A 23,220-nucleotide genomic window follows, 5' to 3' on the forward strand; every position below is an offset into this window, starting at 1 on the left:
CTCGTGATCCACCCGCCTCGGCCTCCCACAGTGCTGGGATTACAGGCGTGAGCCACCGCGCCCGGCCAATACTTTTTAAAACAAAGTATGTTAGAATAAAAAATATCAGAATGTGGCCGGGCGCGGTGGCTCAAGCCTGTAATCCCAGCACTTTGGGAGGCCGAGGCGGGTGGATCACGAGGTCAAGAGATCGAGACCATCCTGGTCAACATGGTGAAACCCCGTCTCTACTAAAAATACAAAAATTAGCTGGGCATGGTGGCGCGTGCCTGTAATCCCAGCTACTCGGGAGGCTGAGGCAGGAGAATTGCCTGAACCCAGGAGGCGGAGGTTGCGGTGAGCCGAGATCGCGCCATTGCACTCCAGCCTGGGTAACAAGAGCGAAACTCCGTCTCCAGCCTCCAAAAAAAAAAAAAAAAAAAAAAGGATTTATGGTCATGCTTTACTAATGGATCATCACCTGCAGTTTGAAAAATGCCTTAAATGACACTTCTCCAAGTGATCCTTTTCCTAACTCATCAGGCTAGGTCAGGGCATTCGTGGCACTATTTTCCCACAGAACTCTGTTCACAGTTTGTTATGTTTATGTCAGTTTCTCCCCACTAGACAACTGTTGCATGCGAGCAGGAACCATGACAGTGATGCTCACAGTTGTATCAGGCACAAAGTTTCAGGCACTGCACTCAAGTATTTGTGGAATGAATAATATGTGAGCAAACAAATGAAACTCACATTTAATGTGTATTCCTCCCAGGAGGACTTACATTTAGAACTTTGACAAGTTAATATCTGATAGTGAAATTTCTAGCACATTTCTTTCTGGGACAGAACATTGGGTGCGGTAGTGGGCTACAAGGTACAAGTTCTATCCTGATATATTTAAGACAGGATCTGATTTTAACAGTGACTTACATACATCTCTTTCATACAACGTTGGAGCCATCCTTTACTCTTCTCACTTATTCCTTATCCACCAGCAAATCCTGCTAGAATCTAAATATCTTCAGAATTCCAGTATTCATCACGTGTTTCCTCACCATCATCTCTCATCACATTCACTACAGTGACCTATAATTCTCTTCCTGCTGGTGCCCTTGCCTCCTTCAGTCCCAACACAGCGACTTTGTCAATACGGAAGTCAGTCACTCTTGACAATATGGAGTCACTCTTTTTTGAGACAGAGTTTCGCTCTTGTTACCCAGGCTGGAGTGCAATGGCGCAATCTCGGCTCACCGCAACCTCCGCCTCCTGGGTTCAGGCAATTCTCCTGCCTCAGCCTCCTGAGTAGCTGGGATTACAGGCACACACCACCATGCCCAGCTAATTTTTTGTAGTTTTAGTAGAGACGGGGTTTCACCGTGTTGACCAGGATGGTCTCGATCTCTTGACCTCGTGATCCACCCGCCTCGGCCTCCCAAAGTGCTGGGATTACAGGCTTGAGCCACCGCGCCTGTTCTGAACCCTTAAATACGTCCCATCTCAAAGTAAGGGGCGGAAAGCCTCTTTGACACTGGCCTCTCTGCTTAATTTTCTCCACAGAAGTTACCTTCTTCTAATGTGTTACCTATTCTACTTGCTCATTGTCTTGCTCCCCCTCGTAGGATGTACGCTCCACAAGGGCAGAGATTTGTTTACTGCCGTGTCATCATCCTACACAAACCTTGGTATAGGGTAGCCATTCATTAAACTATTTGTTAAATAAATTAATGAATCCATAGGGTATCCCAAATAACTGCGCAATAATTCGGAAAGGTAAATCTCTGGCGTCCACGAATACACCTCTACAAGTATCTACTGAGGACCTATTAGGCGTGGACACGAGGTAGCTAAAAGAAGCCTCCTAAAAAGGCGATATAGCCTCCTCTAGGCAGTCCTCCTTATACCTCGGATCCAAAAAGAAGAATGGAGGTAAGAATTTAAGTCATTTCATTCTTTTTTAAATTCTTTTTTTTTTTTTTCTTTCGTAGAGATAGGGGAGGGCGGGGGAGATGGTCTGACTATGCTGTCCAGGCTGGTCTCGAACTCCTGGCCTCAAGCGATCCTCTCGCCTCGGCTTCCCAAAGAGCTGGGTTTACAGGCGTGAGCCACCGTGCCCAGTCTCATTTCTTGAAGACATAAATAAGTAGAGGGGAGAAAAGAAGTGTAGAAAAAGAAAAAAGGAAGAGCTCCTGCTGCCTTCCCGCTCCCGGCCTTTCTCTTCCATGCTAGGGTAGCGTCTCCGATCTGTCTATTGCTGTCTGAATCGAAGGAAAAGCACCCTCGATTTGTTCGCAAATCAATCTTACAATCAATCAGCCTTCAGGCAGTGGGACGGTCCTCTACTCCGGCAGCTTCGCCTTTCCGCCTACAGCTTCCGGGGACGCCCGGAGCACGCTACGTCGTTTCCATGGCAACGCAGGGCGCTGGCGGGTTTAGCTGGCTACTGTTTTGCCTTCCCCTGTTACCGATAGGCTTAGCTTGCGGCCTGACAAAATGAAAAGATTGAGGAAAACAATTGTAAGAGTGCTCTTGAACGTGACTTATTTCAGTCCGAAGACGATTTCCGAGCGCTGCTTTTCTGGCGTTAGCAGAAGATGCCTAAATTGAGGGCGCGTTCGAGCGGCGCTTCATCCCACAAGGCCACGCGGCGGGGCCTCGTCCTTCTCTTCCCGCCATCTTGGCACTTGTGGAGGCGAGAGAGGCGCCTGCTGCTGAAATTTGGAGGTAAATAACTGGAGTAAGTTTGTTCTTCTGCTTTAGCAAGTTGCCGGTGCATAGCGGAATCTGCCAGCCACTGATTTCTGTGGTTTCAAGAAGAGAGAGAACAGGATGGAGGAGATGCTGGACTGATTGTGCTCGGTCCCCTGACGCCCGGAGAACGGCTGCCCGGGTTATTGAAGTTAAATTCCTGGGCCCGAGCGGAGTGAAATGCATGTGTGTGTTCGTCTGCAGCTGTCTGAGGCCGTGCTTTCTTAGGACAGGGTTTTTGTTTCCCCCCAGTGCAAATCTCCCTTTGCGTAACCGCCGCTCTTCCTCAGCTTTTCTCCCCCGCCAACGTATAAAAGTCCTGGGTGTGTTTCTCTGCTGAAGTCTTCATTTCTTTTCCCGGGTGATGCCTGCTGATGATGGCCTGAACGTTCCCGGGCTTTTCTAAGAGTTGTTTTGGTGACTCTTGTCCCTTAGTTTTGTCTCACTGTTAAGTTTGCTTAGATATTACCTGTTCGCTGAGATTCCAGCGTCTGGCCGGACCCCGCGTTTCATATGGATGTTCCGGCATGATTGTGTCCGCCTACTCTTCCGGGCAATTCCGATTCAAAAGGAATTCGCCTTAGAGGCTTAAATGGGAGGGGACGAGGTGGGAAACTTGAGTGGCTTGGTTTCAAACTGAATCTTCTGTTTGTTTTAAGGTGTTTTAAGGCCCGCTGGGAACAGGACTTACAAAAGGAACTATGTCTGGAAGGTACGCGTTTTAAATATAGTTGCTCTTTTTTTGTTAGACGTGAACGTAAATGACAGCTTAAAATTGTTAAGAAAAAAATTAGATGTTTGCTCTAGGTAACTTTTGGGTGGAGGTTATTGCAGGTCTAATTGGTTCGTTGAAGATTGTATTTCATGTTGTGTATCTTTTGTTTTTTAGGCTGTGGTCCAAGGCTATTTTTGCCGGCTATAAGCGGGGTCTTCGGAACCAAAGGGAGCACACAGCTCTTCTTAAAATTGAAGGTGTTTATGCCCGAGATGAAACAGAATTCTATTTGGGCAAGAGATGTGCTTATGTATACAAAGCAAAGAAGTAAGTTTATGATACTGGTAAATTTTGGGTTTTTATTTGCGATCTGCCTCATTTTCTTTCTCTTTATTTTTTTTAAATAATGGATTCTTGCTCTGTCACCCAGGCTGGAGTCCAGTGAGCTATCTCCCTCACTGCAACTTCGGTCTCCTGGGTTCAAGCAGTTCTACCTCAGCTTCCCTTGTACCTGGGATTACAGGCACCCGCCCAGCTAGTTTTTGTATTTTTATTAGAGGGGGGTTGGGGGGTTTGGGGGTTGGTTGTCATGGCCAGGCTGCTCTCAAATTCCTGACCTCAGGTGATACGCCCACCTCGGCCTCCTAAAGTGCTAGGATTACAGGCGTGAGCCACCTCGCCAGGCCTCATTTTACTATTGAAAGAATGAATAAAAGAGGTGGCTGAAGTATCTGGTATTGGTTTTTTTGTTTTTATGACAAGAGACTTGCTCTCTTGCCTAGGTTGAAGGGAGGTGGTGTGATCTTGGCCCATGGTAACCTCCGTCTCCTGAGTCAAGCAATTCTCCAGCCTCGGCCTTCTGAGTAGCTGGGCTTCAAGGGGTTCACTACCACACCCTGCTAATTTTTGTATTTTTTATTAGAGACTGGGTTTTCCCATGTTGGCCAGGCTGAATTGGTGTTGCTGTGGCCCTATTTTGCATCATTGAACTTAATGGGGAGTTTTAGAAGGACATTACTTTTGAGGGTGGTGTTGGATTTGGGAACTTTTGGCACTTATAAAGGAGCGAATAAATTCCTTATTAAATTGTGATCATTTTAAAGCTTTTAATTTTTTTCTCGGCTCCTTTGGCCAGAATTTAAGGTTGTTTAGAACGCATTTTGTACATAATGCATTTTGTTGATGCCTTAAGATTTTTTTTTTTTTTTGAGACATAGTTTCACTCTTGTTGTCCGTGCTGGAGTGAGTGGCACAATCTCAGTTCACTGCAATCTCCACCTCCCAGGTTAGGGCGATTTTCCTGCCTCAGCCTCCCAAGTAGCTGGGGTAACAGGCATTCACCACCACGCTGGCTATCTCTGTATTTTTAGTAGAAACATTTCACAATGTTGGGTCAGGCTGGTCTTGAACTCCTGACCTCAAGTGAGCTACCCGGCTCTGCCTCCCAAAGTGCTGGGATTACGGGTGCGAGTCACTGCACCAGGCCAAAATTGCAGCTTTTATGCATGCCTAAAGGTGTTGATACTGTAGACATTGGTCCTTTTTGTTGAGAGGACATCTTGCTCCTCTGTCACCCAGGGTGGAGTGATCTTGGCTCACTGCTACCTAAGTCTCCCCAGTAGCTGGGATTACAGGCGTGTGCTACCATGCTAGGCTAATTTCTGTCTTTTTAATAGAGATGGGTTTCATCATGTTGGCCAGGCTGCTCTAGAACCCCTGACCTCGTGATCTGCCTGCCTTGGCCTCCCAAAGTGCTGGGATTACAGGCCTGAACCACAGTGCTCAGCCAATCCTATTTTCTTAACCTGTTCCAGGCCAATTAAAATCTCTGGGAAAGTGTTTTCATCATTGCCCCACCTTTTCATCTGCAAGCAAAGTGTTCCTTTAACATTTTAAGTCAGTGGCTTAAAATTTAAGTCAGTGGCCAGGTAAGTGTTTGGGAGGCCTAGGTGGGAGGATTGCTTGATGCCAGGAGATGGAGGCTGCAGTGATGTATGATTGGGCTACTGCACCACAGCCTGGGTGAAAGACAACGCTGTTGTCTAATTAAAGGAAATATATATAAAGTCACATCCTTTGTGCATTGCTCAAACCTCAGTGGTTTGTCTCATTCACTAAAAGCCGGTCATTAAGGGTTCCATAATTCTCTTATCTCAGCTGGGATTAACCTCCTTGGGTCTTCCTCCAATGCCTGCACTAGTCATCCCCTGATAACTTCATGGCACTTCCTTCCCTTTCCAGTCTTTGTTCCATTGTCACCTCAGTCAGACCTTCCTTGGCTATTTAAAATTGCAGTACATACAAATGTCCTCATACTTGTCCTTTTTTAAATTTTTTTTTTTTTTTTTTTTTTTGAGACGGAGTTTCGCTCTTGTCACCCAGGCTGGAGTGCAATGGCGCGATCTCGGCTCACTGCAACCTCCGCCTCCTGAGTTCAGGCAATTCTCCTGCCTCAGCCTCCTGAGTAGCTGGGACTACAGACACGCACCACCATGCCCAGCTAATTTTTTTGTAGTTTTAGTAGAGATGGGGTTTCACCATGTTGACCAGGATGGTCTCGATCTCTTGACCTTGTGATCCACCCGCCTCAGCCTCCCAAAGTGCTGGGATTACAGGCGTGAGCCACCGCGCCCGGCCCTTTTTTAAATTTTTTTTTCAATATTTTATCTGTTATCTGACCACCTATGTATTTTCCTTATACTTGGTTATCGTGTGAAACAGATTTTTTTTTTTTATAGCTGCTGTATTTTACAGAAGTGCCTGGCATGCAATAGGTACTCAATAAATATCTGTCGAATGAATGGTGTTCCAGGCATTTAAAGTTTCTCAGGTGATTAAGTGGGTTGAGAACCACTCATGTAGAGGTCACCTTGAATTTGTATCTGACTGTATTGGTCTGTATTCCTCTTCTTTCCTTTATAAAATCAGCAACACAGTGACTCCTGGTGGCAAACCAAACAAAACCAGAGTAATCTGGGGAAAGGTAACTCGGGCCCATGGAAACAGTGGCATGGTTCGTGCCAAATTCCGAAGCAACCTTCCTGCTAAGGCCATTGGACACAGAATCCGAGTGGTGAGTACAATTTTTAGCAAAATGGAACTCTTGACGAGTCAGACTAAGTTCAAGGTGTTGGGTTATGACTTCTACGGACCTCTGATTGTGACATTGATACCAGTAAATTATGCTGCAAAATTTGTGTTGCAGAGCAGTGGAGATAAATAGTAATTGAAAGAATAGGTATTTATTTTTTTTTTACTTTGAGACAGGGTTTCACTTCGTCACCCAGCCTGGGGCCTGGGGTGCAGTGGCATGATCACAGCTCACTGCAGCTTCGACCTCCTGGGCTCAAGCAGTCCTCCCATCTCAGTTCAAGTAGCTGGGACCATAGGCATGTGCCACCACATCCATCTAATTTTATTGGGGGGTGGGTGGGTAGGGGTTTGAGACATGGTCTAACTCTCTGGGCTGGAGTGCAGTGGCATGTTCTTGGCTCGCTGCTACCTTTGCCTCTCTAGTTGAAGTGATTCTCATGCCTCCAGTCTCCCGAGTAGCTGGAATTACAGGCATGTACCATCATGCCCAGATAATTTCTTGTATTTTTTTGCAATGACAGGGTTTCTCCATGTTGCCCTGGCTGGTCTTGAACTCCTGAGCTCAAGTGATCTGCCCACCTGGGCCTCCCAGACTGTTGGGATTATTACATGCTTGAACCACCATAGACAGCCTTGAATAGTTTGAATAGTTTACCGGTGAAGATATTTTTTGGGCACTGAATTAATTGCTAGAAAGCAAAAATTTAACAGTTAACGCCTGGCATAATTGTTAATACTTTGCCATTTCCATCTTATCAGTCTTGTTAGAATAGGTGTTAGCAGCTTTATTTTGTTCACGAAGAAAAGAGATACTTATGTTCCTAGGTCTCAGGTCTTTGGTGCCAGGCTTTCTCAATTTTCTCCTGTAATTTTTCTCAAATAGTTCTTTCTTTTTAGGGTCTGTTTTGGCATGTAGACTTTATATTCTTGGGACCATGGGGTACTTACCGTTGAACTCTGCTAAGTGATTCATTAGGGCTTATCAACAGAGGAGGGTTTTACTCTACCTTTAGAAGAAGCAAAATTAAATGTATCTTCAATATATGTTTTTAGACAGAGTCTCACTGTCGCCAGGCTGGAGTGCAGTGGTGTGGTCTCAGCTCACTGCAACCTCTGACCCCCAAGTTCAAGCGATTCTCCTGCCTCAGCCTCCTGAGTAGCTGGGAGTACAGGCATGCGCCACCACGCCCAGCTAATTTTTGTATTTTTAGTAGAGATGGGGTTTTGGATGATCTCAGTCTCTTGCTCGTAATCCGCCTTGGCCTCCCAAAGTGCTGGGATTACGGGTGAGCCACCATGCCCAGCCAGTACATGTTTAAGAGTGCTGGTTCTTAAAGCATGTTCATGTAGAAACTGAAGATTATAAAAACTGTCCTTACCACTAGAACGTGTCATTGGTTGCCTTTCTGAGATTTATCCATATTACGGTTCTTGATAATATTTGTAAACATATTCACCTAATGTTTTATATGTCCTTTTTTTCCTCACAGATGCTGTACCCCTCAAGGATTTAGAACTAATGAAAAGTCAATAAATAAATGTGGATATGTGCTCTTGTATTTTTGTTAAGTGGATTAAAAAACTTACTACGTTAAGTTGATTGCTTCATGCTTAAAATGATGGAGGTTGTCCAGTATTTTTGGAGTATAAGGAGGTCAGAGAGACATGATGAAAATTACAGGGCAAGTACAGAGATTTAGAAGGTAATTGGTTTTTTTTTTTTTTTTTTTTTTTGGACAGAGTTTGACTCTTGTTACCCAGGCTGGAGTGCAATGGCACGATCTCGGCTCACCGCAACCTCCGCCTCCTGGGTTCAGGCAATTCTCCTGCCTCAGCCTCCTGAGTAGCTGGGATTACAGGCACGCACCACCATGCCCAGCTAACTTTTTGTAGTTTTAGTAGAGACGGGGTTTCACCGTGTTGACCAGGATGGTCTCAATCTCTTGACCTTGTGATCCACCCGCCTCGGCCTCCCAAAGTGCTGGGATTACAGGCGTGAGCCACCGCGCCCAGCCTAAGGTAATGGGTTTTAATGTGAGTATCTTTGACAGAGCCTTGCTCTGTTGCCCATGCTGAGTGTAGTGGCACTCACTTCAGCCTCACATTCAAAGGATCAAGCAGTCTACCTTGACCTTTCAAGTAGTTGGGACCACAAGCTCATGCCACCATGCCTGGCTCATGTTAAAATTTTTTGTAGAGAGGGTCTGATTCTTGCCTTTGCTGGCCTCAAACTCCTGGGCTCAAGCAGTCCTCCCTTCTTGTCCTCCTAAAGTGCTGGGATTATAGATGTGAACCACCACACCCTGCTAAGTGCTTTGTAATACTGTGCATTTGTTCAATACAGATTGGTTGGGAAACTTAAAATTAGGAATTGGGAATAATTTGAATGGAGATTATGTTGATGGGCTTTGGTAGTTAATTTGGATAGACTGGGATGAGAAGCTCTTGGGACTTGACAGAGTATTCCAGTATTAAACAGAATTAAGCCACATTACTCATTTGTAAAAAACAATCCTATGGTAGGTATATGGAGGTTGGTAATAATGCATGGGAAGGTGGCAGCTTTCTTTGGCTTCATGTTTTAAGCTGGTACAGATTGCACTTTAAAGAAGTAAGCAGGCCTCCCGAATATTTTAGATTTCTTGAGAATGTGCTAAAATAAAACAACTGAGGCATCAGCTTTGCAATGTGGTTGTAGATTTTTTTTTTTTTTGAGACAAGGTCTTGTTTTGTTTCACAGGCTGGAGTGCAGTGGCATGATTACAAGCTTATTGCAATCTCAACCTGGGCTCAGGCAGTCCTGCCTCAGCTTCCTGAATAGCTGGGACCACAGGCATGTGTGCTGCCACACCCAATTAACTTTTTAGTTATTTGTAGAGCTGGGCCTCACTATGTTTCCCAGGTTGTAGATTTCTAATTGATGGAGTAACAGTCTTTTTTTTTTTTTTCCCCCCTCCTGAAAGTTAGTGTTGTCTCTAGCATGGATAGTTTTTTAAATTAACAGATCTTTAAATTGCACTGAAAATGTCAACAAGAAACTGAGAGTTTGCCATTCTAAGCCCTTTTGCAGTTTTGAAATGTGTATGGGTTCTCTTGTGTATGCTAAAAAATGATTAACATGCTGGAAATGTATTGGGGGAAAGAGGTAAAAGAAAGGATTAGATAGGAAGAGCACACTGGCTATGTTATTTGCTCCTCCATCTCCTGGAGGCAGGACTGAGGGAAAATTTTTGTAGAAAGGGAAAGTGCAAATACTGTCCCAGCTTTCCCACTTCCCCTTCCTCCAGTAGCCACCCTGTTAAAATCTGCTAACCTACCAAGAGGGTAGTGAGATACACGGGCCCAAGAGAAAGCAAGAAGCCCACCTCCCCCAAAGGGCCCCCTGTCACATTGACAGTTCTAAGAAAGGTTTGGTCAGTCCAATGATTGTATGCAGGCCAAAGTTGCCATTGTTGGAGTCCTATGCTTCATGGACATGGGCTTGTATTTGCACTCCTGCTAGGCTCATTTATTGAGATTGTGGTTTTAAGGCAAACGGTGCATTTATGCTGTATTCACCAGATGTGAGCACCTTTCATGGCCAGAGTTGGAAGTGGGTTATTAAAATGCTAATGAATTGAACTTGGGAATTATGAGGTCAGGGAAGGAAGTGCTGATCTTGGACACCCACTCTGAAAGGCCAACATAAGCTAAAAGTACCTATTGGGTTCATTGTGCCAGTTAAGTAGATATGATCAGTACTCGGTATTCAGGGATAGAGGCATGTAGGTATACTGGCTGTGTAATGAAACTTTAGAGAAACACCTCAAAGAGGAAATGGCAAGAAGATCTTAGGAACACAGAAGGCAGTTGAACCAACCTAACTGATTGGCTGACTGAAAAGTCCAGAAAACAAAGAAATGCCACTTAAGAGGTCTTTTGTACTGTACTGAGGATCTTAGGCTCAAGACTGTTCTTGTGTGTAATAGAATGTCACTGAAGAACCTGATTTGCAGGAGAGAAACCAGTTTTGTAATTTAAAAATTCATTTCAGACAGGGTTTCTGTTGCCCAGCCTGCAGTGCAGTGGTGTGATCGAAGTTCACTGCAACCTTGAACTCCTGTATTCAGGCAATCCTGTGCCCAAAGTCTCCAGACAATCTGGGACTACATGTGCATGCCACCCACGTCCAGCTAATTAAAACATTTTTTGGAGGGGCCCAGGCTGGTATCTAATTTGGCCTCAAGTGATCCCTGTGCCTTGTTCTAAAGTGCTGGGATTACAGATGTGAGCCACCATGTCCAGCTCAGATTAACATTTTATCTTTCTGCTTTTTTTTTCCCCCCTTGGGAAACATCTGTGTTACAGATTGACAGTTTAAATCCTAATGGCAGCCCAGCATAAACAAGGGAAAATCAGGTGGGGCTTTTCAGTCTGAGAATTATAACATGTTTCTGGCTATGGGAGCTGGCTGGGTAATGGTGCATTTACAAAGCTGGGGAACCAGGAGATGGTTTTGTGAGAGGAGCACAGTTGAATTTGAAGAAGCTATAAGATGTTTACCTGTGGACATGTCCATGAAGACAGATGGGTATTTCAGTTCTGGGTTAGACATGGAGAAGTGAATGGCATTCTGAGTGGACTAGACGAGAGCAATGGAGGCGCTTACACAGTAAGTGGTAGGCACTTGAGCAAAGCAGGGAAAACAAACGGTTGAGACTGGGGTAACTCCAGTAACTCACATGTGCAATGGTAAATGAGCTTCAAAAATAAATACATGCTATTTGTTACTGGGATGGTGCAGCATTTGTAAATGTGTTTTTCTGCTCCCATACGGAAATTAAGTCAAAGGTACTCAAGTCAGTGTTGCCACAGTAAGAGTCCCGTGGTTTACAAGAAAGGACTTGCCTGGCTGGCAGCTTGTCCACTACGACATTGAAATAGCCATTCCTCCTGGCCGGGCGCGGTGGCTCACGCCTGTGGTCCCAACACTTTGGGAGGTCAAGGTGGGCAGATCACTTGAGGTCAGGGGAGACTAGCCTGAGCAATGTGGTGAAACCACATCTCTACGTAAAGTACAAAAATTGGCGGGCGTGGTGGTGGGCGCCTGTAATCCCGGCTACTTGGGAGGCTGGGGCAGGAGAATGTCGCTTGAAGCTGTGAGGCAGAGGTTGCAGTGAGCCAAGATAGCGTCATTGCACTCCAGCCTGGGTAACGAGTGAAACTCCGTCTCAAAAAGCCTTTCTTTAGCAATACTGTTGTTACAGGTAGGAGCTCACGATGACCGGTTCCATTCTTTATTCACAAGAGCAATTCATTTGTGGTACTGTGGTGGAAAGAGCACGTTTCCTAAGTCAGAAATGTGGTTTGGAATCCCAGCTTCCACCAGTTGTGGGATGGTAGACACATAAGTGAGTCTTTGCTTGTAAAACGGTAATACTTAAAAACAGCACCGTATCCTCGAATCCGAGTCCATAACCTCCATCCATAGTTTGTAACTCTTGAGATTTTCCTTCTTTTCCACCCCTTCGTTTCCCAGTACTGTAGTTTACCTATTCAGTTTCCACAGGATGACTTACAGCTCAAGTGTGTGACTTTGTAGTTTCACTTCAGGGTCATGAGCCACGGGGATCTGTCCCTATTTCCCATTTAATGTAGTTCCTGACGGCCCGGTTTTGAAGGCGTTTCCTTAATGGCCAGGATGCCCCGTATCTCAGGTGCAGGGGCAAGTCTTGGTTGGAAATTAAAAGATGGAGTTGAGCAAAACAGCAAAGGGTGTATCATTGATTTTGTAGGAAATGGCCTTATTTAACTAACGGGCTGACTCAGGATAAGTAAATGAAAGTATTCCACTCACCTTTTCAAACAAAGGACTACACTGAGAGATTCTGCGGAGGGTTAGGTGTCCGTCTGAACGCCTGGCACCTGGTAGGTGCATGTCACTTCGCTAAACGAAGGACCTGAAAGACTCCCTCAGACACCCACTACCCGCCAACGCCCGTCAGCCTGCCTTCCCCCACAGCCCAACTCACGTGGGCCGCCGAACAGCATTTATTGGCCGCTTCGCGCAACGCGACGCGATGAAGCGAGCGCGCCCTCGTCTTGCGCGGGAACCTCCGGTGGGTGACGCTGTCCAATCGGAAAGCAGCTTCCCGCCCGACCGGGCCTCCGTCGGCCCCGAGCGGCGAGGGGCGGGGCCGGCGCGGCGCAGAGGCGTCACGCACTCCATGGTAACGACGCTCGGCCGGAAGATGGCGGCCGAGTGGGGCGGAGGAGCCGGTTACTCGGGTTCAGGCCCCGGCCGGAGCCGGTGGCGCTGGAGCGGTTCTTTGTGGGTCCGAAGCGTTTTCCTCCTGTTGGGCGGGCTGCGGGCAAGCGCCACATCTACTCCCGTCTCCTTGGGCAGTTCCCCTCCCTGCCGGCACCACGTCCCCTCTGACACTGAGGTAGGGCGACAGAGGGGCGGGAGCGGGCCCTCTCGGGTCAGAGTCCTACGGAAGGAGCAGGCAGAGGAGACAGTGGCTGGGAGACGGTGTCCTGGATGAGAAAGCGAAACTGGGGCAGAGTCTGAACTCTTCCAGGCCTGGGACCCGCGCTCAGCTCGCTGCAAGTTGGCTCTTGGGCACACAGCATCATCACTTTTGTGCGGAGGGCATGCTTAGCAGGTAGCGCTGGATGAGTGTTTTCCAAACTTGAGCGTGCGCGGTGAGCTGACGCACACGTTAAAAGGCAGATTGCTGCCCTCAGCCCCGCACTGAATGACTCAGTAGGTCTGCGCTGAGTCCCCAGAATTGACAAATCACGTTCCCAGCTGGTCAGTGATGTATGCTTGTGCGGGGACCGCTTTAGGAACCGCTGACCTGAAGTTTTGGGAAGACCTTGAGCCGGGAGCCAGAGGCGTTAGGGGACGTTGGGGGTTCACTGGAGCAAAATTCAGGCTTCTTTTCACGTTATGTCATCATTTTGTTTGCTTTACCCGGTTCCTCTGTTCTGGAAGTGCCTGCCCGCCTCCCATCCCATGTTTCTCCCTGCCTACATTCTTTGTGTCAATTCAAGTTCCCAAACTTCAAGGCAGCCTGCCGAAACCACCGAAGCAGAATGTTCTTTTCATTAAAAAGTGCGTCGTATCTGTACTCTCTCCGGGCACTTACCCAAGTACTGCTGTGTGGTAATGGCTTCCTTTCTAGGCATATCTTGCCTTTGCAGCAAAATTTTAAGTTTCCGGGGGATAAGGTTTGTGTTTCATACTTTGATTCCTTCACAGTATTTAGGTCAGTATTCTTTGAGACGAGGAGGGAGAGTACCTGGGGCAGGGCAGCATGCTGTGATTAATTTTATAATTTGTATTACTACTTTGTTAAGAAAGGTTCACCTACACATGTTCAGTTCAGCCCAGAAATCCAAAGACACTCATTTTTATGGTAACTTCCAAAAATATTACATGCATACTCTTCATAACCAAGTGAGCCAAAATATTTACTTCGGGGTGTGTAGCTTTTTTTTTTTTTTTTTTTTCTTTTTTCTTTTTGAGAGGGGGTTTCGCTTTGTCGCCAGGCTGGGGTGCGGTGGTGTGATCTCGGCTCACTGCAACCTCTGCCTCCCGGGTTCAAGCGATTTTTCTGCCTCAGCCTCCCTAGTAGCTGGGACCACAGGCACGTGCCACCATGCCCGGTAATTTTTGTATTTTTAGTAGAGATGGGGTTTCACCATGTTGGCCGGGATGGTCTCGATCTCTTGACCTTGTGATCCACCCGCCTCGGCCTCCCAAAGTGCCGGGATTACAGGCTTGAGCCACCGCGCCCGGCCGGTTGAATTCTTTTTAAAAAATTTCCCACAAAACCCTCCACTTCTCTCTTTTAATTTGTATTAAAGTAAGAGAAAAAGGCCTCATCCCTAATACATTTCCCTAGTTCCTCATGGAGTATGTAAATACCCTGTCGTCCTCACCATTCTCCTTGCTTTAACGTGGACGGAGTATAGGCAGGAACTACAGTGCCCACTGTAGCCGTGCTAATTACTATATCTCTGTAAAATGCTACAGGAAGTTATAGTAAATTTTTTGTTTTTGGTGGTGGTTGGAAGCTACAAAACAGTTTTACCTTTTTTTTTTTTTTTGAGACGGAGTTTCGCTCTTGTTACCCAGGCTGGAGTGCAATGGCGCGATCTCGGCTCACCGCAACCTCCGCCTCCTGGGTTCAGGCAATTCTCCTGTCCCAGCCTCCTGAGTGGCTGGGATTACAGGCACGCGCCACCATGCCCAGCTAATTTTTGTATTTTTAGTAGAGACGGGGTTTCACCATGTTGACCAGGATGGTCTCGATCTCTTGACCTCGTGATCCACCCGCCTCGGCCTCCCAAAGTGCTGGGATTACAGGCTTGAGCCACCGCGCCTGGCCCAGTTTTACCTTTTAACTTATTCTCAACTAAAATCTATAAGTTTTGTTTTTACTTTTTATTATACCAGTACAAACAAAATCAGAATAATTTAATAAACCTCCATGGACCCATCACCTGGCTTTAACACTTAAGGTTCTGGCATTCTTGTTTCATATACTTTCAGCCGTTCCCCAACCTCTTACTTGAGTTACTGTTTTTTTGAAAAGTTTTTTGGTAAAATTTACGTACATTGAAATGCCACAAATGTATCCATGCGCATCCACATAAATATTTCCACATCTTCAGAACGTTCCCTCCTGTCCTGTGCCAGTCTCCTGTCCACCCTAGGCAGCTAGTTTCCTAATTGTGTTTTAAAAAGTAGATTAGCCAATTCTAGAGCTTGGTGTATATGAATGGAATTATATGGGATGTACTACTGTATCTGGCATCTGCTCGGCATTATGTTTGGGATATTCATGTAGTATATGATAGTAATTTATTCCTTTGAATTGCTGAGTATTCCAGTGAATGCCTATATCATAATTTGTTTTTCTGTTATCTTGTTCAAAGATGGATATTTTGGTTGCTTCCAGATTTTAGTTAGTATAAATAAAGCTGCTGTCAATATTCTTGTATACAGTAACTTTTGTCAATATCTGTTTTCATTGTTCTTGGATAATAACCTAGGGGTGAAATTACTGAGTCAAAGGGTAGGTGAATGTTTATAAAAATATACTAAACCTTTCTCCAAAATACTGTACCATTTTACACCCCATCAACAAAATATTAGAGTTAGGGTTGCTGCATATCCTCACCAACAGATGTCCTTTTTAAGAAATATTTGCCTGCCCCCTAAGTCATAAACATATTCTCCTGTGTTCTGGAAGCCTTCACTGCTAGGATTGTGATTCATCTCAGTGCGATAGGGGATCAAGATCCTTTTTTTTTTCTTTGCCCCATATAGGTATTCAGCTGCCTTGATTATGTACTTCTAATACTGAAGTCAGGCAGTATTGTAAGTCTTCCTGCTTTGTTCTTCCTTTTCAAAATGATTTTGACTATTTTAAGGCCTTTATATTTCCATGTAAATTTATTTATTTTTTGGCAGGGGGAGGCTCAAATATCCATATAAATTTTAGAGTCAGTTTTTCAGTTCTTCAAAAAAGCCTGATGGATTTATGGTTGGGATTGCATTTAATCTATAGATCATTTGGGAATAATTGACGTGTAACAGTATCAAGTCTTTCAATCCATGAACACAGTATTCTCCATTTATTTAGGTGATAATGCATAATTTCTCTCAGCAATGTATAGATCTTGCGTTTTTTCTTCCATTTTTTTTTTTCGTTTTGAAACAGAGTCTTGCTCTGTCACTCAGGCTGGAGTGCAGTGGCAGAATCATAGCTCACTGCAGGCTTGAATTCCTGTGCTCAGATGATCCTTCTGCCTTAATCTCCTAAGTAGCTGGGACTACAGATATGCACCACCACACCTGGCTAATTTTTCATTCTTTTGTAGAGAGAGAGTCCAGGGGGTCTCAAACTCATGGCCTCAGGTGATCCTTCTGCCTCGACCCTCCCAAAGTACCAGGAATTTACAGGCATGAGCCACTGTGCCCAGCCACATCTTGCATGTTGTTTGTTAAATGTATTCCTGGGTCTTTTACTTTTCGATGTCATTGTTAGTGGAATTATGGTTAAAGTTTTCCAATTGTTTGCTGGTAGTATGTAAAAATACACTGTAGTATGTAAAAATAATTTTTGTATATTAACCTTGTCTTCTGAGACCTAGCTAAACTTACTTATTCTAGTTGAGTTTCCTCCCTTACAATGTTCAGTGTTAGCAATGTATTAACTATAAATAGAAACAATTGTTGTTTTGTATCATTTACATATATATTTTTTCCCCTTATTGCTCTGATAAGAACATCCAGTTCAAGGCTGAGCAAAAACTTTGTTCCTGATCTTAGGATTAGTCTTTGACCATTAAGTATGTTGTTAACTCTAAATTTTTTTATAGTGCCCTTTATCAGATTGAGAAAACTCCCTTCCATTTCTGGTTTCCTGAGGGTTTTTATCCTGAATGGGGACACATTTTGTCAATTTTTTTTTTCTGGTAATTATTAAGATAATCATATAGTTTCTCACTTATGAACTGTTATGTGGTAGATGACATTGTATTTTCCAATGGTAAATCGATGTTGCATTTTTGGTATAAACCTTGGTCATGTGTAATTTTCTTTTTTTTTTTTTTGAGACGGAGTTTCACTCATGTTACCCAGGCTGGAGTGCAATGGCGCGATCTCGGCTCACCGCAACCTCCGCCTCCTGGGTTCAGGCAATTCTCCTGCCTCAGCCTCCTGAGTAGCTGGGATTACAGGCACGCACCACCATGCCCAGCTAATTTTTTGTATTTTTAGTAGAGACGGGGTTTCACCATGTTGACCAGGATGGTCTCGATTTCTTGACCTCGTGATCCACCCGCCTCGGCCTCCCAAAGTGCTGGGATTACAGGCTTGAGCCACCACGCCCGGCCGTGTAATTTTCTTTAGTGTTTGTTTCTATTTCATCGTTTTCTGTTCTTTGTTATTTCCTCTTTCTACTTATTGTGGATTTAGTTTGCTCATGTTGGTAGATGGAAACTTTAGATCATTGTTTTTGAACCTTTTTTTCCTTTCTAATATAAACATTCAAAGATATAAATTTCTAAGTACAACTTTAGCACTTTTCACAAATTTTGACCTATTGGATTTTATTTATCGTTTAGGTCAAAATGTTTTTTATTTTCCTTGGTAATTTATTTTTTTGACCCATGGATTTAAAAAAAATGTTAAAAATATAATTTGTAAATATTTGGTCCTTTTTCTACTTTTTTTTTTTTTTTTATGGTGAAAAGATATACATATATTTAGAATTGGCCAGCTGGACTCAGTTTAGATGATCCCAATTTTGTTGGCAACATCCAAAGCATCGTAATCAGGAGCCAGTCAAACATATGCCTTCTTCTCTCCATCAGGCCGAATCAGGGTGTTGACCTTGGCCACATCAATGTCATAGAGCTTCTTCACAGCCTGTTTGATCTGGTGCTTGTTGGCTTTAACATCCACAACGAACACAAGTGTGTTGTTGTCTTCTATCTTCTTCATGGCAGACTCAGTGGTCAGCGGAAACTTGATGATAGCATAGTGGTCCAGTTTGTTTCTCCTGGGGGCGCTCTTCCGAGGATATTTGGGCTGCCTCCGGAGTCGCAGTGTCTTGGGCCGCCGGAAGGTGGGTGACGTGCGGATCTTCTTTTTTTTGTGGCTGTGGACACCTTTCAACACTGCCTTCTTGGCCTTTAAAGCCTTCGCTTTGGCTTCGGCTTTAGGAGGGGCAGGAGCTTCCTTCTTCGCTTTCGGCGCCATCTTGTCTTTTTTTTTTTTTTTGAGAAGGAGTTTGCTCTGTCTCCAGGCTGGAGTGCAGTGGCGCAATCCCGGCTCACTGCAACTTCCGTTTTCCGGTTTCAAGCAATTCTCCTGCCTCAGCCTCCCGAGTAGTTGGAACTGTAGGCACGCACCACCACACCCAGCTAATTTTTTTTGTATTTTTAGTAGAGATGGTGTTTCACCATGTTGGCCAGGATGGTGTCCATCTCTTGACCTCGTGATCCACCCGCCTCGACCTCCCAAAGTACTGGGAATACAGGCGTGAGCAACTGCGCCCGGCCTGGGGAATATTTTCTATGATTTCAGTCTTTTGAAATTTGTTAAGATTATTTGTTTTTATTTATTATTAAATTTTTTTTTTCGCCCAGACTGGAGGGTAATGGCGCAATCTTGACTCCCTGCAACCTCAGCCTCCTGGGTTCAAGCAATTCTCCTGCCTGAGTCTCCAGAGTAGCTGGGATTACAAGCGCCCACCACCATGCCTGGCTAATTCTCGTATTTTTAGTAGAGATGGGATTTCACCATCTTGGCCAGGCTGGTTTCAAACTCTTGACCTCAGGTGATCCACCTGCCTCCGCCTCCCAAAGTGCTGGGATTACAGGCATGAGCCATTGCACCCAGCTAAAACCTTGTCTCTTGATTTTCTTTCTTTTTTTTTAGAGACGGGGTTTCACCGTGTTGGCCAGGATGGTCTCGATCTCTTGACCTTGTGATCTGTCCGCTTCAGCCTCCCAAAGTGCTAGGATTACAGGCGTGAGCCACCACGGCTGGCAACCTTGTCTCTTAAAACATTTTTTTAGGCCGGGTGCTGAAACGAGGTCTCCCTCTGTCACCCAGGCTGGAGTGTAGTGGTATGACCATAGCTCACTGCCACCTCGAACTCCTGTATTCAAGCAATTTCCAACCCCGCCCTGCCACCCCCACCCCACAACCTTATAAGTAGCTAGGACTTCAGCCACATCCCACCACACCTGGCTAATTTTTTATTTTTATTTTTGTAGAGATGGAGACTTGCTGTGTTACCCAAGTTGGTCTTGAACTCCCAGTTTCAAGCAGTCCTCCTGCTTCAGCCTCCAAAAGTGCTGGGATTACAAGTGTGAGCCACTGCACCTGTCTGAGATTATTTTATTTATAGTTTAGAATGTGATCTATCCTGTTGAACGTTTCACATGTACTTGTAAAGAATATATATTCTATAGTTATTTTTATTTTTTTAGAGATGGGGTCTCACTGTGTTGCCAAGGGTGGTCTCGAGCTCCTGGACTCAAGCAGTCCTCCTGCCTTGGCCTCCCAAAGTGCTGGGATTACAGACAGGAGCCACCACACCTGGCCTATTCTATAGTTATTGAATATAGATTTCTATACATGTTAATAAGGTGAGGTGATTAATACTGTACTTCAGATTTTCTCTATTAAAAATTTTTGGCCAGGTACAGTGGCTCACACCTGTAATCCCAACACTTTTGGAGGCTGAGGTGGCAAATCGCTTGTGCTCAGGAGTTCAAGACCAGCCTGCGCAACTTGACAAAACCCTGTCTCTACAAAAAATACAAAAGTTAGCTGGGTGTGTTGGTGTACACCTGTAGTCCCAGCTACTTGGTGGGCTGAGGTAGAAGGATCACTTGAGCCCAGGAGGTCAAGGCTGCAGTGAAACAGGTTGGCACCACTGTGCTCCAGCCTAATAACGACTGTATTAATATAAGAGAAAATAGGCTTATTTGGCTTGTTTGTGGTTCAAGCTTACGTGCGTTTCGTTTCATTTTCTTACATTTACTTGTGTGTGTATGCATGTGCGCTTGTGTATTTTAGGCATTACAACATACATCTTTTGTTTATTACATCTTTTTTTTTTTTTTGAGATAAAGTCTCTCTCTATCGCCCAGGATGGAGTGCAGTGATACAATCTTGGCTCACTGCAACCTCCACCTCCTAGGTTCAAGCGATTCTCCCACCACAGCCTCACAAGTAGCTGGGACTACAGATGGGTGCCGCCACCTGGCTAATTTTTGTATTTTTGGTAGAGGTGAGATTTTGTCTTGTTGGCCAGGCTGGTTTCAAACTCCTGGCCTAAAGTGATCCACCTGCCTAGGCCTCCCAAAGTGCTGGGATTATAGGTGTGAGCCACCACGCCCAGCCTATTACATCTTTAATGTTAATATTGTCTTATCACACTGCCTGGGACATCCAGTATGATGTTGAATAAGAGTGGTGAGAGTAGGCATCTAGTCTTGTTTCTGATCTTAGGGGGAAAACACTGTCCTCCACTGTTAAAATATTAATTATGGATTTTTTTTGATAGATATGCTTTATCAAATTAATAAAATTCCCTTCTATTCCTAGTGTGGTGAGAGTTTTTTAAAAAATCATGAATGGATGTTGAATTTTCTTAACTATCTTTCATGCACCGGTTGATGTAACCATGTGGCTTTTCTTTTTTACTGTTGATATTATCTGTTACATTGATTTTCTTTGAATGTCAAATCAGCCTTGCATTCTTGAGATGAACCTCACTTGGTGATGCTTTGTTACCCTTTTTACATTTGCTGCATTTGAATTGCTAATGTTTTGCTGATGATTTTACATTTATATATTTTTATTTTTTAGAGACAGGGTGTTACTCTGTCATCCAGGCTGGAGTATAGTGGCACAGTCATAGCTCACTATACGCCCTTAAACTACTTGGCCTAAGCCGTCCTCCTGCCTCAGCCTCCCAATTAGCTAGGATTGACAGCCACCACACTCAGTTCCTTTATTTTTATGTTTAATGGATGTGGGGGTCTTGCTATGTTTACCAGGCTCATGTGGAACCACTTGACTCAACCAGTCCTCCTACCTTGGCCTCCCAAAGCTCTGGGATTATAGATGTGAACCATTTCACCTTTATATCTGTATTAATAAGGGATATTGGTCTGTGGTGTTTTTTTTTAATTTAATTTTTTAAATTAAATTAAATTTTTTTTTTTTTTTGAGACAGAGTCTTGCTCTGTAGCTCAGGCTGGGGTGCAGTGGTGCGATCTCAGCTCACTGCAACCTCCGCCTCCTGGGTTCAAGCAATTCTTCTGCCTTAGCCTCTTGAGTAGCTGGGACTACAGGCATGTCCCACCATGCCTGACTAATTTTTTGTATTTTTAGTAGAGATAGGGTTTCACTGTGTTAGCCAGGATGATCTTGCTCTCCTGACCTTGTGATCTGCCTGCCTTGGCCTCCCAAAGTGCTGGGATTACAGGCATGAGCCACTGTGCCCAGCCTTATTTTTATATTTTTATATTTATGTTTTTTACCAACTACTTGCAAAGATATTGGTCTGTAGTTTTATTTTCTTTTCCTCTCTAATAATAACTTCAGGTTTGGTATCAGGATAATGCTGGCCTCATAGCATGAGCTGGGACATAGCCCATTTTCTTCTATTTCCAGGAAGAGTTTCTGTAGAATCAATGTTGTTTCTTCCTTAAATGTTTAGTAAAATTCACTAATTAAGTCATTTCATTCTAGAATTTTCATTTTTGAAAGTCATACTTTGATTTTGGACAATTCAGATTATTATTTCTTCTTGACTATGTTTTATTAAGTATGTCTCTCAAAGAATTTCACTTCATTTAAGTTGTCAAATTTATGGACATGAAGTTTTCATTATATTCCTTGATGATCATCTCTAAAGGGCTATAAAGTCTCTCTAGTGATATCTTCTGTGTAGTTTCCAACATTGGTAGTTTGTATTCTCTCTGTCTTTTCTTTTCTTTTTTGAGACAGGATCTCACTCTGTCGCCTAGGTTGAAGTGCAGTTGCGCAGTCACTGCTCACTGCAGCCTTGAACTCCCAAGCTCAAGCATTCCTCCCACCATAACCTCCCAAAGTGCTGGGATTATAGCTATGAGCCACCATGCCCATCTTACTGCTTTCTTTGAGTTCAGTTTTTTCTTTTTTTTTTTTTTTTTTTTGGTATCGTAAGGTAGAACCTTAGATCATGAATTGGAGATCTTTTTTCTAAAATAAACATTTAAAGCTTATCAGTTCCCTCTAAATACTAGTTTAGCTGCATCTCACAAATATTAACTTGTAATTTTATTTCTATTTGGTTCTAACTATTTTCTAATTTCCTTTGTAATTTCCTCTCCAAACTAAGGGTTATTTAAAAGTTCGTTGTTTGATTTTTTAAAAATATTTGGGGATTTCGTTCTGAAATTGCATTCTTATCAAATTTTATTATTGTTGGAAAACATCCTTTTTACCAGTTCTTTTATATCTTAAAGTTCGCTTTATGGCCCAAAATATGATTTAGCTAAGTGAATGTCCCACACATACTTGAGCAGAATGTACAATACAAAATATTGAGTGTTTGCTCCAGTGATTACAGTATATGTAGTGTACTTATGACACCTACTTAAACTAAAACTTAAAAAATAGTCATGTTAAATATAGGAAATTTCAACAGCATAATTTCATTTATTTCTCTCTTACTGGAATATATATTACTTCTTCATATATTATAAACCTGACAATTAGGCCAGCATAGTGGCTCATGACTGTAATCCCAGTACTTTGGGAGACTGAGGCTGGCAGATCACCTGAGGTCAGGAATTCAAGACCAGCCTGGCCAACATGGTGAAACCCTGTCTCTACTAAAAGTAAAAAAATTACCTGGTCATGGTCGTGGGCACCTGTAATCCTAGCTTCACGAGAGGCTGAGGCAGGAGAATCACTTGAACTCAGGAAGCAGAGGTTGCAGTGAGCCGAGATTGGACCACAGCACTCCAGCCTGGGCAACAGAGTCTGAGACTCTGTCTCAGAAAAAAAGAAAATAAATAAGTAAAATAAATTAAAAAAAAAACTTCACAGTTTAAAATTTTACAATTTTTGCTTTAAGTATTTATTTGTCTTTTTTTTTTTTTTTTTTTTTTTGAGACAG

General features: G+C 43.9%; 3 protein-coding genes and 1 pseudogene across 4 annotated transcripts in view; 2 read left to right on the top strand and 2 right to left on the bottom strand.

The window, feature by feature from the left end:
* Positions 1-1,136, bottom strand: part of IQCG (IQ motif containing G) — a 41,279-nt gene extending 40,143 nt beyond the window's left edge. The window contains exon 1 of the mRNA XM_032264235.1: positions 913-1,136. The gene's annotated coding sequence lies outside the window, so the exon portion shown is untranslated. The remainder of the gene's footprint in view (positions 1-912) is intronic.
* A 1,451-nt stretch (positions 1,137-2,587) lies between these two features.
* RPL35A (ribosomal protein L35a) lies at positions 2,588-8,130 on the top strand. Of its 2 annotated transcripts, none has more exons than XM_032264275.1 (5): positions 2,588-2,703; positions 3,397-3,439; positions 3,617-3,769; positions 6,371-6,515; positions 8,026-8,130. In XM_032264275.1, exons 2-5 carry the CDS (start codon positions 3,429-3,431, stop codon positions 8,047-8,049), a joined length of 333 nt encoding a protein of 110 aa, XP_032120166.1. In that variant the 5' UTR covers positions 2,588-2,703; positions 3,397-3,428; the 3' UTR covers positions 8,050-8,130. The 2 variants fall into 2 exon arrangements, with proteins under 2 accessions (XP_032120166.1, XP_032120167.1); XM_032264276.1 differs by having other exon boundaries at positions 2,640-2,749.
* A 4,594-nt stretch (positions 8,131-12,724) lies between these two features.
* Positions 12,725-23,220, top strand: part of LMLN (leishmanolysin like peptidase) — a 55,705-nt gene continuing 45,209 nt past the window's right edge. Inside the window, exon 1 of the mRNA XM_032264274.1 lies at positions 12,725-12,960. Coding sequence (XP_032120165.1) covers positions 12,742-12,960 — 219 coding nt within the window. The 5' untranslated portion in view covers positions 12,725-12,741. The remainder of the gene's footprint in view (positions 12,961-23,220) is intronic.
* LOC116540667 lies at positions 17,877-18,293 on the bottom strand (annotated as a pseudogene).

The sequence above is a fragment of the Sapajus apella genome, unplaced genomic scaffold (genome assembly GCF_009761245.1).
Source record: "Sapajus apella isolate SASKATOON/1434 unplaced genomic scaffold, GSC_monkey_1.0 scaffold143, whole genome shotgun sequence".
Classification (NCBI taxonomy): domain Eukaryota; kingdom Metazoa; phylum Chordata; class Mammalia; order Primates; family Cebidae; genus Sapajus; species Sapajus apella.

Coding starts and splice junctions, on each gene's coding strand:
- RPL35A (XM_032264275.1), top strand. Junction 3,770..6,370: donor TATGTATACAAAGCAAAGAA/GTAAGTTTATGA, acceptor TTATAAAATCAG/CAACACAGTGACTCCTGGTG. Junction 6,516..8,025: donor TTGGACACAGAATCCGAGTG/GTGAGTACAATT, acceptor TTTTCCTCACAG/ATGCTGTACCCCTCAAGGAT.